This window comes from Hoplias malabaricus, chromosome 16 (assembly GCF_029633855.1).
Source record: "Hoplias malabaricus isolate fHopMal1 chromosome 16, fHopMal1.hap1, whole genome shotgun sequence".
Lineage (NCBI taxonomy): Eukaryota > Metazoa > Chordata > Actinopteri > Characiformes > Erythrinidae > Hoplias > Hoplias malabaricus.
Genome location: NC_089815.1, coordinates 5940541 through 5955834, shown reverse-complemented (window position 1 = coordinate 5955834; position 15294 = coordinate 5940541). Strand labels below are relative to the sequence as shown.

The following is a 15294-nucleotide window of genomic DNA, read 5'->3' as shown; positions in this document are numbered from 1 at the left end:
TGTGTCCTCTAACAGCAAACACGCATGCATTTTTCATAGCCCTTTGATTTTCTTTCGCAAAGTCGTGGGCTTTGGTTGCAACAGCAAGTGCCGGGAACACAGAGCACCTAACTGACAAATTGACTTGGCGAGTTACTCACTCGTAAAGAGCATCCCAGTGGATTTAGCCAATCCCGTACAACAGACATAAAGGATATACTGATTATAGAACACAATAACTGTATTATTGTGTTTTTGAACAACACACAGAAATGTAAGCGGTCTACGTTCAGCCTCGCGACGGAAACGCAGCAGCTGTGCTCCAGATGCCGGGGACGGGCATCATGTCGTAAGTGCATACGCAAGCTCACAGGCCATGCTTGTTTGGACACCGGAGCGATATTGATTCGAATGAAGGAGGAAGGGGGGAAGACAACCTTTAGCCTTTGAAGGGCTAGCGTGCTACAGAATCGCTGACTTGAACCTGCAATATTCACACTTGGCTGAAGCCACTTGTCAGGGATGTCTGCGATAGCTGCGAACGGCCGGGGTGACCTTCAGCTCGCAGATGAGATGACAGAATAAAAGAGATACGAGAACCTCATAAGCAAAAAGCCCCAGCACACAGGCTGCCTTTAATAGGCTCTTATTAGCCGCTGAATGGGAATTTCATTACGGTAGGACGACAGAGCCCTGGTCGTTCACACTTCTAAATGTCAACGGTTCAACCAGTGGAGAGAGGGTGCCTAATGGATTTCCGCTGTGGACTTGCTGAAGGGATTTTCATGTAGAACCCTTTCAATAATATTCCTGCCCTTGCTCGAAAACCATAAGGAGCCAGCTTTGATTGCCAATCCATACTTCCTGCCCTCTGCGCTCTCGGAGGGGAAAAGGAGGACACTCGAAAAGGGTTTGGCGTTTTATGAGCTCAAGAAGCAGGCCCGAGTTAGGCTGGCGGCAGGGATAACATCTTGACCCTGATGTTGGCTAAACGGAGGAGGAGGCAGTAGGCAGACAAAGGGCAGGACACTTCCATGGTTCCTGCCTGCTCTGAACCGACCTGCCAGGTTATCGCCGCACATCTTCTCCCCCCACACATCCCGGGAGAGGTTCAGAGAGGTCACGTCTCTGGAGAACACAGAGAGCTTAGGAGAGAATGAGAATGAATGAGGAGAACCAGGCTAGACACAAGGTCAAAATGGATATAGAAATCCCCATTAGGATATGAAAGCTGCTGGAAAATGGAGAGCGCTTCCTGTGTCAGAGGGGATGATTGCTTTGAGGCTGTGTTTGAGGGCCCAGCTTTGTGTAAAATGAAAACAGCACACCGTCAGCATTCTAGAAACACTAGGCATTGCGTACGGTGTAAGTGCAGTCCTTTAGTAAGCACAGCTTGCTTGTAATGAACGATGATCTGGTTGTTTAAAAAAAACATGGTGGAATTTGCCATTGCTTTGAAAATGTTTAAATCTAGAACAGTTTCTTAATGGCATTAAATCTGACAAAGCTCACAGTGGTAACACTGATCTTTAACTAGTATACACAATGAACACTTAGCAAGAAAACGTAAACTAAAAGAAGACATAAATCCATTGATTTAACCTAGTTGTGCATAGCTCCAAAAAAAAAAAAAAAACAATTGTCTACTGCATCTTTTTCATTAACTTTTTCATCGATTCACATAACATGTCTGTACTATTATATAATGTAGCTGAAATTGAATTACAGATGTCACTTGCAAGGCCGGTCACCCAGGAGTGGCTTTGGATTAAGTGCCTTGCTGAAGGGCACAATGGCTGTAATAATTTGGTTCACAGCCAAGTTCTCTCTCCACTGAGCTTTCACCACTTTCTTCTGAGTGGCCAATAGAGCAGTTCAGCAATAAATGAACATCAATGTTTACTGTATGTTCATCGTTTTATAACCCAGGAAGGCTATCAGACCCCTAGATGTAACGTAAAGATATAAAGAAAGGGGAAAAAATACAAATATAAATGGTGATTCTTTGTTTTATCAAATGACTACAATACAGGCCACAAAACGTCACAGCACACAGTTAGTTGAAATTTACATTCAATCTTAAATAATAACTATAATAATAATAAAAGTATATTACACGTCCAGCTGTAACTAGGTCCAGTTACATTTATCTTCTACACTCTAAACATAAACGCTACAGTAAATATTGGGTATCGTCGAGTGTGATACATTCCTGACACAACACTGAACACCAACAACAATCTGCTTGAGTCTTAGATTTCTACTAAATGTAGCCTTAGCATTTTCCATTTTAATACAATACAGATTGGAGGGATATCTGGAATTGTTACATTTTACAGGGCGTTAAATATGAAATATGAAATCATGTCAAGTGGTAATAAAGTCAAACGGTACATTTTCTTGACACACAAACGTAAACTTGGACTGGAATGCCCATTGTGACTGGAGATAAAACACCCTGGAGCAGTACTGTAGCTGTGTGCACTATATATAGTAATGAATTATCACTGACATGACACATTCCACTGTACGTAAATATACATTCAGCCGAACTGTCATTCACATGATAACGGAAGTGTTTTATAGCTCCCAGCTTTCAAAATACTCGGAAAGAACACAAGTGTGCGATGTAATGTGGGGAAGATGTCATTCAATATTAAAGGGTGTTTAATTTAAACAACGTTTGCGATGTTTCAATAACGGCTCCACGTTGTGTACCCGCTGGTAGAGCAATTTGCACGCACTGAGCTGTCATGTGAATTTCTCTGACATTCCTCCGCAGTGTTTGTTGTGGTTACAATACATCCTGAGAAAACTGCGGCTAAACCTTCCCTGATCCCCTGGGCAGTCCCTCGGCAGTATCTTACATTAACAGATGGAGCTTGCAAAGCTCTCCCATCTTGTGTGTATGAGTGTGTGTGTGTGTGTGTGTGTGTGTGTGAGAGAGAGAGAGCATATCTGTGCATATTTAGTTGCGTCTGAACAGAGGACAAAATTGCTTCTAGGACACAAGCACGAACAACTACTAGAGCCATCAAATGAAAAGACATGGACAAGACTTACAGATCTTGTGTTTTCCTTTAATGGGGAATTTCACCAGCAGCTCCTGGGGGTTGGTGCAAATGAAGACAAATGGAGAGGCGGACTCCTCGCTGATCTGGGGATACTGCAAAGAACAAGGAAAGGGGAAACAATGAGCTGCCTAGGCACAGAAACCTTTTTCGGCGTCGTAATTGATAGAAAGGACACGAGAGAGTCGAAATTGACTGACACTTTCATGAAAAAGGTGACATCTATCTAATCTGTCAGGGGAATGGCATGGGTCATCTTATTTCCTCTCCACCATCAGAGTGCCATGATTGCGCCTCAGCAGCCAGGAAGCACAGGGTTTTCACAACACTTTCTTTCTTTTTTTTTCTTCTCTTTCTTTATCCGTCTGCAGAGCAGAAAAAGGATTGACACTTTCAAGGTTTTAAAAGCCCAGCCAGTGCAGCTACTAGATATACTCACAACAGCCTGCTGTATCTGACAGAAAGGCTTTGAAAGGCTTTGATCACAACACAGGGACATTAGTGTTGTTGTTACTAGGAGTCTGACATTGAAGCTCACAGTAAGTGTTAAGTGTGTAGATACATGGTTAAAAATCTGTAGACTCTTCATAGATAATTCAACATTTAAATACATTTAATTCAGCTACTTTAAGATGTGCTAAATGTGGATTTTCAATTGACTCAACACTGTTGTGGCTGAACGCCATATAATCATATAACTTCAGCTGGCACTGACGTTCAGAAATGTCACACAGATACTTCTACTACTACTTTCATGATTTATGTTGTTAGAGTTAAAATCATACACCATGGGAAACACCTCATGGAACAGATTTGAAACATACACCACATGGTGCTTTTACAGCTATATATTTATATATTTATAGGGCTGGACGATATGGCCAATATTTATATCACAATGTATTTCTTAGTTTTGGTTTATGAACAGTGTTAAATCAACTGACAAACATACAAATAACAAACAATAAACATGACTATTCACTATTAAACAAACTACTGGCTTTGTAAATATACTATTTTTATACTTAACTGAACTGTCGCTAAACTAACGACAATGTTGTAAATATATTTATCAATCACAGTGTTTGTTAGATAATCTAGATAATCCATGCCTTGGCTGATTAAATGATTGACTGAGGAAAACTACATTAAAAAACATTCCTTTAACCCAGTAGTTTTCAATATGTTTACAGCACATTATTTATTAATGTTTACATAAAATAAAATATTTTCCTTCCTGAATTCAGAGCACATGACTGATTATGAACGTCACAACTGCATGCTGCTGATTCTAATGTGTAATGTGTAAAATTAACATAACTACACCGCTAGGCTTGCACACGCAGTAAGTACGGCCTACAAAATGAGATGGTTTCATTTAAAACATATTTGCAGGCGCTAATGCGAATGTTGGGAATATGATATATTCCTGCTAAGAGTTTCAATGGGGTGAGTCTGGGGTGACAGCAGACCACAGAGCTATTCTCAGATGTACATGCTCAGTGACCAACTTGTTCCTCTGCTTGAGCTGGGCCATAGTAGAGACTCTGCTTTCACAAGACTAGGCGGTGCTGAATGGTAGATCTTTGAGTGTGTGAGTAGCGAGGGACAGACACTCAGCTATCACATTGTTGCACCAGATCTGGGGGGGGGGCAGGGGTTGCTTCACTGAATTTCTTTTGATCAACTGACGACAAGAAAGCTCCACCCCGATTATCTTTGTTGTTTGGCAAAGTGACGCTTTCCATGTCCATTCTTACACTCTCTGAAAAAACGATATGGTAGAGGTACATCTTTGGTCACTAAAGGCACACACAGTGTAAATGAACCTTTAAAAAGTACAGCAGGGCTGTTAATGTCTAGTTGTGTTCCCTAAAGGTACACTGCATTCTCTTCTTGAGAGGGTGAGCGGAATATTTTTAAGATTTAATTATTAAACTGAGCAAAATAAAACTATGGATATGGGAATACAGCACCTGAAACTACGGACACTGGAAGCCTGTGCTAGCATTTCTCCTGTGGTGTTGGTATCAGTGTGTGAAGAGTGGGAGAAGAGGGTTGCATTGACAATCCAACACAATGGGCAGCACTTTGAACACATTTTATAAGTGGTCAGAAACTTGTAAATAACTCGTGAAAGAATAAAGTTACGTTAAAAGCAACTACACCATTGTTTTTCTTGTGAAATTCCCAATGAGTTTGATGTGTCACATGACCCTCTCCCCATTGAAAAAACAAAAGTTGGATCCAAAATGTCCGACTTCAAAATGGCCACCATGGTCACCACCCATCTTGAAAAATTTTCCCCCTCCCATATACTAATGTGCCACAAACAGGAAGTTAATATCACCAACCATTCATATTTTATTAAGGTGTATCCATATAAATGGCCCACCCTGTAGAATAAGGTACAATTATGTTCCCTAACTAAAGATACTGAATATGTACCCTTGAGGGTACCCCCACGGTTTCTGAGAGTGCAGGAGTCACATATCCAGTGATAGTCTCTATTTCTCTGGGAAGCGGTAGTGAAACCGAGCCTGTAGTTTAGGGAGACATGCTGTGAAACTTATTCCAAGTCATTTTTGGCCGCTGCATCCAGGTCTAGTGCTCCATGAGCTGTTGGGATCACATGACCCAACACTTCCAGCCATTTAAAACAAGCCTGCAAATAAGACCATGAAACCTTGCTTTAACCATGGCAGCTTTAATGGTTAATTAACAAGCTCACATTAAATGTTAATATGTTTTTTTAAATAAAACATAGCAGTCAGAGGAATTATCTTTAGTGGAATTGGTGTCTTCTACATTCTGTCTATATTTCTAGATTTTTCCTTGGCTTTAGATAAGCAAGCAATGTAAGACTCTAGTGTGTGATAAGGTTAATCAGAGCTAGCAGAAATTCTGAGGAAAGGCAGAACAAAAGTACACTATGTGTGTGTGTGGGCTAAGGCCTATTTAAAGGGTGACAGACTGCTTGATGGCTCACTGAGAATAATGGGGCATCAGGCTCTAACAACAGAGATTGGCTACTCTTTTATAGCCCCCAATTTATTGGACTTGGTGGCTCAGCCTTACTCCCCTCATTTGCAATAAACCACTGACTTGATTGATGCTTCGTATTAATCTCAAATCAAAATGCAATTAATATTAGAGGAGGAGGGGATCCTTAACTATGCAGGGCTAAATATTTGGCTAAAGATTCACAACATAATGAAGGAAAAGGCTCCCAGAGCTGAATATCTGGACCAAAGGCTGGATTCTACTTTAAATGCTGTCCTTTCCAACCTCCCCTGGATAATTAGGATTTTAAGCCTTAATCCCCATCCCCATGTGATTGTTCCAATGTCATGTTAATTGAAAAGTCATGTAATATCTAAATTAATTCACTACAGACCCTCTGTAGAACTGCACAGGGGCAAAATACAACATTGCAATTATACTGCGACATACCACAGTGGTGATACATCTCACGATATGTTACAACAAAATGGAGGCCCTTTGATGTCCCATCATTACAGACCCATTTGTATTATTTTGTCCAGCTTTGTTTATTGGTTTATTGGTTGTGTAAGTGCTTTCATTTATCAGAACCTCATATGGATTATCTCTTTTTTTGTTTCTACTGAGAACAATGCTTCTGTCAGTGGTGGTGTATCTGGGAAGGGTTGAAAAGCATAATGGATAACAATCACTGGCATATTGTTTATTCTGTGTGTTAAAGGCTTAAATACATTTCTCTTCCTTTGTAAGTCTCTGTGCACTGTCAGCTAAATAAGTAAATGTAGAAACAAGAGAAAATGCTGTAAATAGGATGAACAAAATATAAACTTTTGGAGGTCATTTATGGTCGAACAAATAAAATTATGATGTTCATTCATTCATTCATTATCTGTAAGCACTTATCCAGTTCACGGTCGCGGTGGATCCAGAGCCTACCTGGAATCATTGGCGCAAGGCAGGAATACACCCTGGAGGGGGCGCCAGTCCTTCACAGGGCAACACAGACACACTCACACATTCACTCACACCTACGGACACTTTAGAATCGCTAATCCACCTACCAACGTGTGTTTTTGGACTGTGGGAGGAAACCGGAGCACCCCGAGGAAACCCACGCGGACACAGAGAGAACACACCAACTCCTCATAGACAGTCACCCAGAGCGGGAATTGAACCCACAACCTCCAGGCCCCTGGTTGAATATGTGTAAAGGACTCAGCTTCCAAATCTGTAGGTGGACTATATTATTTAGCGATTTAAAAACATTGAAACACTGAAATTTTGAACAATATTTATATCCATTGTAAAACTGTAATTCCATAAACGGGATGAAACTGTACAGTACTGTTGTGGTTTTTAAAGAACAAGTCATTGTGGCTCAAGTATCGTCATGACGATGTATCATGAGGCTCCTAACCCTATTGGTGACAAACTCGAGCAAAATGTGCAGCCACAACAATCTGCTGACAAGGTGCCAGATAAGTGAAAGGACCTTATTTTTCAGCAGGCTGGGACACTGCCAGCATGTCACAGCAATAAGCGCTGCGATGAGAGATTCATATTGTCCGCGGTGAAGGGCGGCAGAGGGAGAGTGACCCTTTGCCAGGGAGCATTACAGAGAGTGGAGAGCAGACAGAGTGCGTAGCAGCCCACCCGCACCCCCAGCCCCCACCCAACCCCCCGAACAAAGGCGGCCCTGAGCTTTAACCAGCCAGCGGAGCAATGAATCTGAGGCTGGCTGCCCGCTCCCTCCGCAGAGCCACAGCTTTTCAGCTGCTGTCCACAATTAGGAGGCCGAGACAAGCAATCTCCCGCGCCGCAGCGCAGCGGTAATAGGGCTGTGTGGCGGCCTGGCCCGCTTGGCTGCACTCAATCTCAGCCAAATAAAAGGGCTTCATTGGCACAGACTTCCTGATTCAGAACGAGCACGGCAGAGGAGGCCCTTAAAGAGAGAGAGAGAGAAAGAGAGAAAGAGAAAGGGGTGGGGGGGTTGGGAGCTTGAGCTAAAAACAAAAAGGGCTCAGTCAGTAAGTTGCTCGCAGTGGGAAAGAGAAAGCAGATCAGCTCCTCTTACTCAAGTCGACAGGAGGCTTTTTAAGACAGCTTCTCCGCTGACCTAAACATACAGCTATGCTGAGCGCTGCCATGCCAGGAAAATAAAGGAACAAATATCAGCTTCCAAAGTCAGGTTCTTTTCAATCGTATGACCATCCGGGACATCAGGGTTAATCCATTTTCTCAGTGTTATAATTATGTATTATGTAGACACACTCATAACATTTATATCCACTATATGTCCAAACTATTTTTATTATCCCCTGGCAACTGTGGCTACACTAAGGTGCAAAACTGTGGACCAGGAATGTATAGTCTATTAAAGCAATGCTCTGAAACAGCTGCACGAGTTTAAGGTCACAATGCCCTGCGCCAAGCGTAGGCTAGAGATGTGTGTATTTAAATAAAGACCCCCAGCATAAGGCTGTAAAGATGTGGAACTGCATTTTCTGGAGTACTGGACCTCACTCTTCTTTCCAGCATCTACTCTAAAGATGTACATACACGAACTGTGCAAAGTGTTGCATACTAAACTCTAACAGCCTTTCAACACGGGCCAGCAACATTTAAATAAAGTTAATGTATTAAGATATAAACATGAATATGTTAAAAGCTCTTTATGGTGATGCGGAGGTTGTTGTAACAGTAGATATCACTGGCTTAGAGATTGCTCCACACAACTCTGATAGGAGGTAAGGGCTCTGATATTACAGAGAGACGTGTGTACTATCGAAATGGGAATAAACATACAAAAAAAAAAAAAAACATACTTTGTAGCAAATAGCTAACTGAATAATTGGAAATATAAAAATGAAAGAAAAAACTGATATCCTGCAAAATATTTAATAAATAAAAGGGGCATATTGAAGCTGAAGTGGAGGGAAAGAGATGGGCTGGCCATTATTCCAGCTGGGTCACTTAATAATGAACAAGAAATTGCGACTGGATATACGACCTCGCTTTCTGCCACTACTCCCTCGGCAACCATCCAGTCTTTTACCTTCAAAACTAGGTTTATTTTTAGTTGTTGCTTCTTTTTAATATTTTAACAACATTTATCACTAATGTTAATGTTAGTTATGTAAGAGGAAGGACGTTTTTTCTTTGAAATTATAATATCTATACAAACTTGTATAATAAAAAAAATCCATGGAACTTACGATCATTAATTTTCATGGGTTCTGAAATAGCATGCGAGTTTTTCCAGCGTAAAAGCTGGGCAGCAATTAATATTTCAAGCTATTCCTTCACATACAGAAACAACTGGTGTCAAGTTGGAGTGCAGATTAATTATACAACACTGTCCAACACTGGCACTGGTGATTTTACATAATTTATTCCTCAGCCATGAGGAAATACATGTCCAGCTATTACAGCCTTACAGGCTGCCACAGTGTCAGTCAATCTGACTGCAAAAGCTCGCCTTAATGCATACTGAACAGGTAATGTACCCACAGAGGCAACCATGCAAAACTTCCAGCCGCAGCTGGACAGTAGCCTGGAGGGAAGAATTCAGCGCTCTAATGCGCTCATTGGCCTCATTTATGAAGAGTCACTGAATCTGGTCTGTGCTGTAAAAAGCCATAAGTGAAATGAAACACTTGAAGAGTGAAATGTGCGGGCTGAAGCCTTCGCATTAGTGTTCCACAAGCCTGCAGTCACAGAGGATCATGGTTTAGAGCAAAAGGAAAATGCTGTTTCACAGGATGGTGATAGATTTTATGAGGTCATTTGTTTTGGCGGTGAGATTTATACATGCCAAATGTTTTTGCTCGGGTCCAGCCCCCGGCCTTTAGCATATGACCTCACATCCGAACACGCCACAGAGCAGCAAACAAAACTGCTTCAGAGGCAGCCAGATGCACAAGTTAGACACAACCACCTACTGTACCTCTGGAACTCTCTTCCATCTCCCATATGGTTCTGTCGGTCTTGCAGAGCGATCCCTCTGTGTGGAATGCCTGTTAAAGTTAATCTGGTGTTCAGCCATGCACTTAACAGGAGTAGCATGTTAACAATCAATGAAAGTCAATGTTCCTGCCTAAGCCTCTTTGTGTAAAATTTATGTGGCTTTCCGTTCAAGTGGATTATGATTTATATCACACTGAGCGAAACTAACAAAATTGACTAAACATAACATGTAAAAGAAAGGCTGGCTGCTATCTGTAAAACTCACCACAAAGAAAAGTCTTTTAAAGAGCTAGCTGCTGAAAATCACAGGCCGGGCCGCTCCCTTGGGGATTATCAAAGGGTATGATTTCCATCTGTGTATCAAAGCCTTTCCCGGAAGCCTTGCATTTGAACTTAATGTATGTTTCCAAATAAATCTTATCAGCTGCACAAATCTTGCCCTGTCTTTCAATGAGTCCCCAGTCAATAAATATTGAACAAAAACACATCAGCCAAGTGAGAGACCATTTCATCACTGGGTTTCACCCTGAACCCCCGATGCGAAATGAGAGCTATGTTTACGAGTGTGTCGGTGGGCCAAAGTGAATGTTTGCTTTGATTGTGGCCCTGGAACACAGCCCATCTGTGTTCATTCAGCTTAGCTGGAAGCTGCTGCCCCCCAGTGAACTGCCGGTCGCTCCCACAAAGCCCTACACAAGAGAGAGTGAGCGGCCGGGGCAGGATGCCTTCCATCCACATCTCCCCCCGACCCCTCTTCACCTCATTAAGGGGAACAAGGCTGGGAGCAAGGCAAAAACTAGGGAAGTTCTGGTATCCACCCAAAAACAGTTTTCCCTACAAATACAGGGGTGTAAATCTCTGACCTCACAGTAATTTGCAGCAATTTCAAACATCTGCTCAAATTTCACCACCGCTTACTTTGATTATTTGGCTACAATTCATATATATTTTAAAAGGAACCTGACTGCAACCAAAATGTGTCCTAATCTCCTTCCTTATTAGCATTGGAATATGCTACAGTAGTGAACTAATCTGGCTCAGTATTCTCCAGTTGAGTAAACAAACCAATAAAAAAAGAATCAACTCTTGAGCAATAATGAAGCTACATATTTGCACACATTTTATTCTAATTTCAAAAGCAGGAGACAAGGACCAGAAAACATATAAAACTGCCCTTATATGTGTTAGATTTCAAGTACAAGACAGCAGTTACAGCAAACAAATATCTGAATACATAATATCTTAGTTTTTAAATGTAGAGTTGAGTATTTTAACAGTGTCGCTGGAGTAGTTTGTTCGGCTTCTTCTTATTCATTCGTTCCTTCTCCTTGTGTAACCAATTCATCTTGATCAGTGTCAAGGTGGTTCTGAACTCACCCAGAACCATTGGGCCCAAGGCAGGAGCAAGCCCCTGGACAGGTCGCCAGTTCATTGATGGGCATCACATATTAACCCAGTCACTCTCATTTGTTTTAATGACTATTTTTGCGAGTTGAGATACAGTAGAGTCATTTATGCCATATTATCAGAAATATTTTTCTATATACACCAATGTCAGCACTAGCTGATGTCATCGGTCATCCAATAAATCGATAAGGCACTAATATACAGAACTGTGCAAAATTGTAGGCACATGCAAAAAACATTGGAAAGTAAGGAAGGCCTGAAAAATAATGGAATTAATTCTTTATTAGTTGAAAGAAAAAGAAAACAACGTGTAGTAAAAATTAATAAACGAAAGAAAGTCAGTATTGTATGTGACGACCATTTGCTTTTTTATTTCTTAAATATTAGAGTCCTAGGTACATTTTATAAACTTTAATAAAGAAATTAGATGGTAGTTTTACTCAGCGTCTTGGATATTTTGCCACATTTGTTTTAAGAAAATGGATTGTCACACTTCATTTTTCAGACAAAAACTCAGGAACTTTCCTTATGATTTTTTTTTAATTGAAAGTAACCTCTTTTTTAATAAGTTGCGTTCCTTACAGACAAAAAAAATATTATTTTATAACATTATTATTATTATTATTTGTAAAGTAAATCTAATAAGTTTTTGTACTGACTCAATAATGTAGAATTCATAAAATAATTATCTATAACAGAATTTCTACTCAAAAAAGTCTAAAACCTTTGCACAGTACTGTATATCAGACACTGGAACAAAACTTTGCATCTCCAGCTGTAACTCAAGCTGCCATTTACGTTGTGTGCGAATTTCATAACGATCAATAGAATCAATAGAAATGACTCGGACTGAAGCTCTGTTTAAATGAACTCACTGGAAATTGAGAATGAATTGTCCATTTCCTAAATAGTTAGGATTACGTAGATAAAATGGACGTTATTCAGCGAGCCCAAACTATGGGGTGCGCTCACAAAGGACTCTTTCATTTTTCCAATGGAGTAGTAGTACCTCAGATGCCTGTGGTATCCGAAAAGGCGTCTTTTAAAAAGCCGAGCCGGTTGATATCTCGGTCAAGGAGTGACGGGGAAGATGAAAGCGGAGCCGAGTCTGTGATCTGCGAGTGTGGACTCGCCCAGGAGGGACATGAGGATGTAGAGAAACACAATTGAGTTTGTACACTGTGGCCCCAGCAGGGCTGTGTGCTGGGCTGTCAGGAAGACGGATGCCTGCGGAGGAGCCGTGCCGCACTCGGCTGACAAGGTGAGCCCCCTCACAGCCTGTTCCCTCTGAGCTGACTGACAGCTCCAGACTCCCTACAGCAAGCAATGCCAGCCAGGACGAGCACACGGTAACAATGTGAGCGCGTTCAGTAGCAGCAGCAACCTCCTGCCACTAATGATGGAGCTGTGGAGTGGAAGACAGGGCCACAGTGGTCCAACACTTCTGCAATTCAACAGCATTCCCGAAACACCTGCTGAACTCCACACTGCCTCCATTCATTAGACCCAAGCAAAACAGCTCGTGACTCGCCAGAGCAGCAGGAGGTAGAGGACTGTTGAGCGGAATGTATTCACAGTAGTCAAATACATGTTCAAGACAGTCCCAAGGCCGAGCGATACGACGATACAATCACAACATTGCCTCAACGAGATTTGAGTGTAGTGTTGGTCAGCAGTTGGTCATAATTACTGCTTGTAAAATTTTAGATATGGATTGTGCAAAAAGTAAAAGAACATTTTTGCTTAAATAAATATTTATATTTTCCCCAAAATAGAAATTTTGCATATTGTTTCATTTAGAGGATGTGGCATCTTCTAACTCCACTATACAACAAAAAACCTAAGTGTAGCACTATCACATTAATATTTCAATGATGCCACTCACATATTTAAGGAAATTCATTTTTCTAGACCTAGTTATTAGGTGACAACCCAATGCACCAAACACTATGATCCTAAAACTATGAAAACAATGTTTTCCCACTTTTTAACAGTAAAAAAAAAAATACTGTTCCAATTCGTCTGTTCCAAATGATCAAATATGCAAATATCCCAAGATATGTCATGAGTCATGAAAAAGATTCGGCCTATAACTAGAGCAGAAAAGCTTCGGAGGAGAAACTGTAAAACATAGTGCCTTCTATTTTAAGAGCTTCTATTCACTTCAGTGAGTCATTCAACAGTTTAACCCACTGCGAGAATAAAGTGTGGGCTGTTACTATGACTTTTTATACAAGCACCCTCTCTTCATTCAAACACACATACACACACACACACTCTTGTGAGAAAACCTGCGTAATTTGCAATTATATGTGCTAAATTGTACAAAAAGCCATGTACGTAATTGGAAAGAAGTGGGCATTTAGTAAATCACCATGGCCTTGATAACACATTCCTTAACTGAAGAGCACTGACAGACTATTGTTCAAACCAATGAAACAAAGACACTGATGATGTCAAGAACATTAAAGCTGCTATTAAAACTAGTGATCTGTAGCTTTATTACGAGTTCAGTGAGAAACACGGGGATAACCCTCCCACATCAAGGGAATTGAAAGAATTCTCCACACTTTGAATTCACAAGCACCCCTAGGGTTGGATAACAATCTAATATCAACATATATCACAATATAAAATGTTTCTAAACTCATTTTAAAATGGGTTTAAAATATAAATATCGACCAAATTAAAGCCATAAAAACAAGAGGTTTATGTTTGATGGGGCTCTCATGTTTCTTGTTTGTTTTTGGCAGTTTTTCTGTGACTTTTACATTGTTTAAATCGATATCGGAAATATATCGTATCGACCAAAATTAACTAATTTATTGTGATGTATGATTTGACCATATCTTCCAGCCCTAAGCACACCCTTTAAGGTCTGTACTGTATGTTTTAGGATAAACATTATCATGCTTCTTTGAGGCTGAATCACTGTGAATTTGGACTTATTTGATAAAATGATCAATGGGAATATCCAGCTACACTCTTTACACAAACAACTTAACCCTGTACATTGTAGTAAAGCCTCCTGGACCATTCATGGGCCAATGAGAGATAATATTTTTAGATGTTGTACCACATACGCCTTTCACATTGCATCATGTTTTCTTAATACGTTATTTTTAGAATTGGAACACGGTGACCTTAAACTCAATTTATTTACGTGCTCTTCTCTGTTCACCATTGGGTGCAGCTGAATTCACTAAAAATAAAAGTGTGTGTCTACAACCTTTTAGGCAAGTAGTGTGTTTGAGCAATGACCGCTGACGTACGAACCTCATGTGACTTCTGCATTTCTGCAGTAAAAATTCTCCATTCAAACATGCAGAAATCTGTTTAACCTTCTACATTCCTACTGACGTTCGTGGTCAATTACAGCTGGGATGTGCTGCCATTAACATATTTTAAAAGTATTACAAGACACCAAATCATGTCTAATACCTAGAAATGTGTATAGATGCATTCTTTATCGTAGCTTTTGGCTACTAAGTAAATGTACCACACAATCATATGATTTTCATGCTGGGTAATTGTAGGCACAAGAGGCCATTTATGAATGATGAACAGCCCCTTACTGCTGCAGTCAAAAGATGCCATTTGTAGCGCATGACAAGCCATGTAGCTCTGAACAGCGGCCTTTAACAGCCACAAAAGCGTACGTGAGGCAGAGTGGCAGTTTCCAACGCATGACAGGATTGAGAGCAAGTGCTGCAGTCATGTAGTCTGGCAGATGGCCTTATTTATTTTTCAAGCACACTGACGACCTGTAGCTGGCTCGGCTTGTCACTCAGTGCGTCAGTGCCCCGCTGGCTGCATTCTACACAGGGCTGCAGAATCACATGCTGTCTGACCTCTCCATCATGGCAAA

General features: G+C 40.9%; 1 protein-coding gene across 1 annotated transcript in view; it reads right to left on the bottom strand.

The window, feature by feature from the left end:
- Nucleotides 1–15294, bottom strand: part of trip4 (thyroid hormone receptor interactor 4) — a 47789-nt gene that overhangs the window by 20011 nt on the left and 12484 nt on the right. The window contains exon 12 of the mRNA XM_066647892.1: nt 3043–3145. Coding sequence (XP_066503989.1) covers nt 3043–3145 — 103 coding nt within the window. The remainder of the gene's footprint in view (nt 1–3042; nt 3146–15294) is intronic.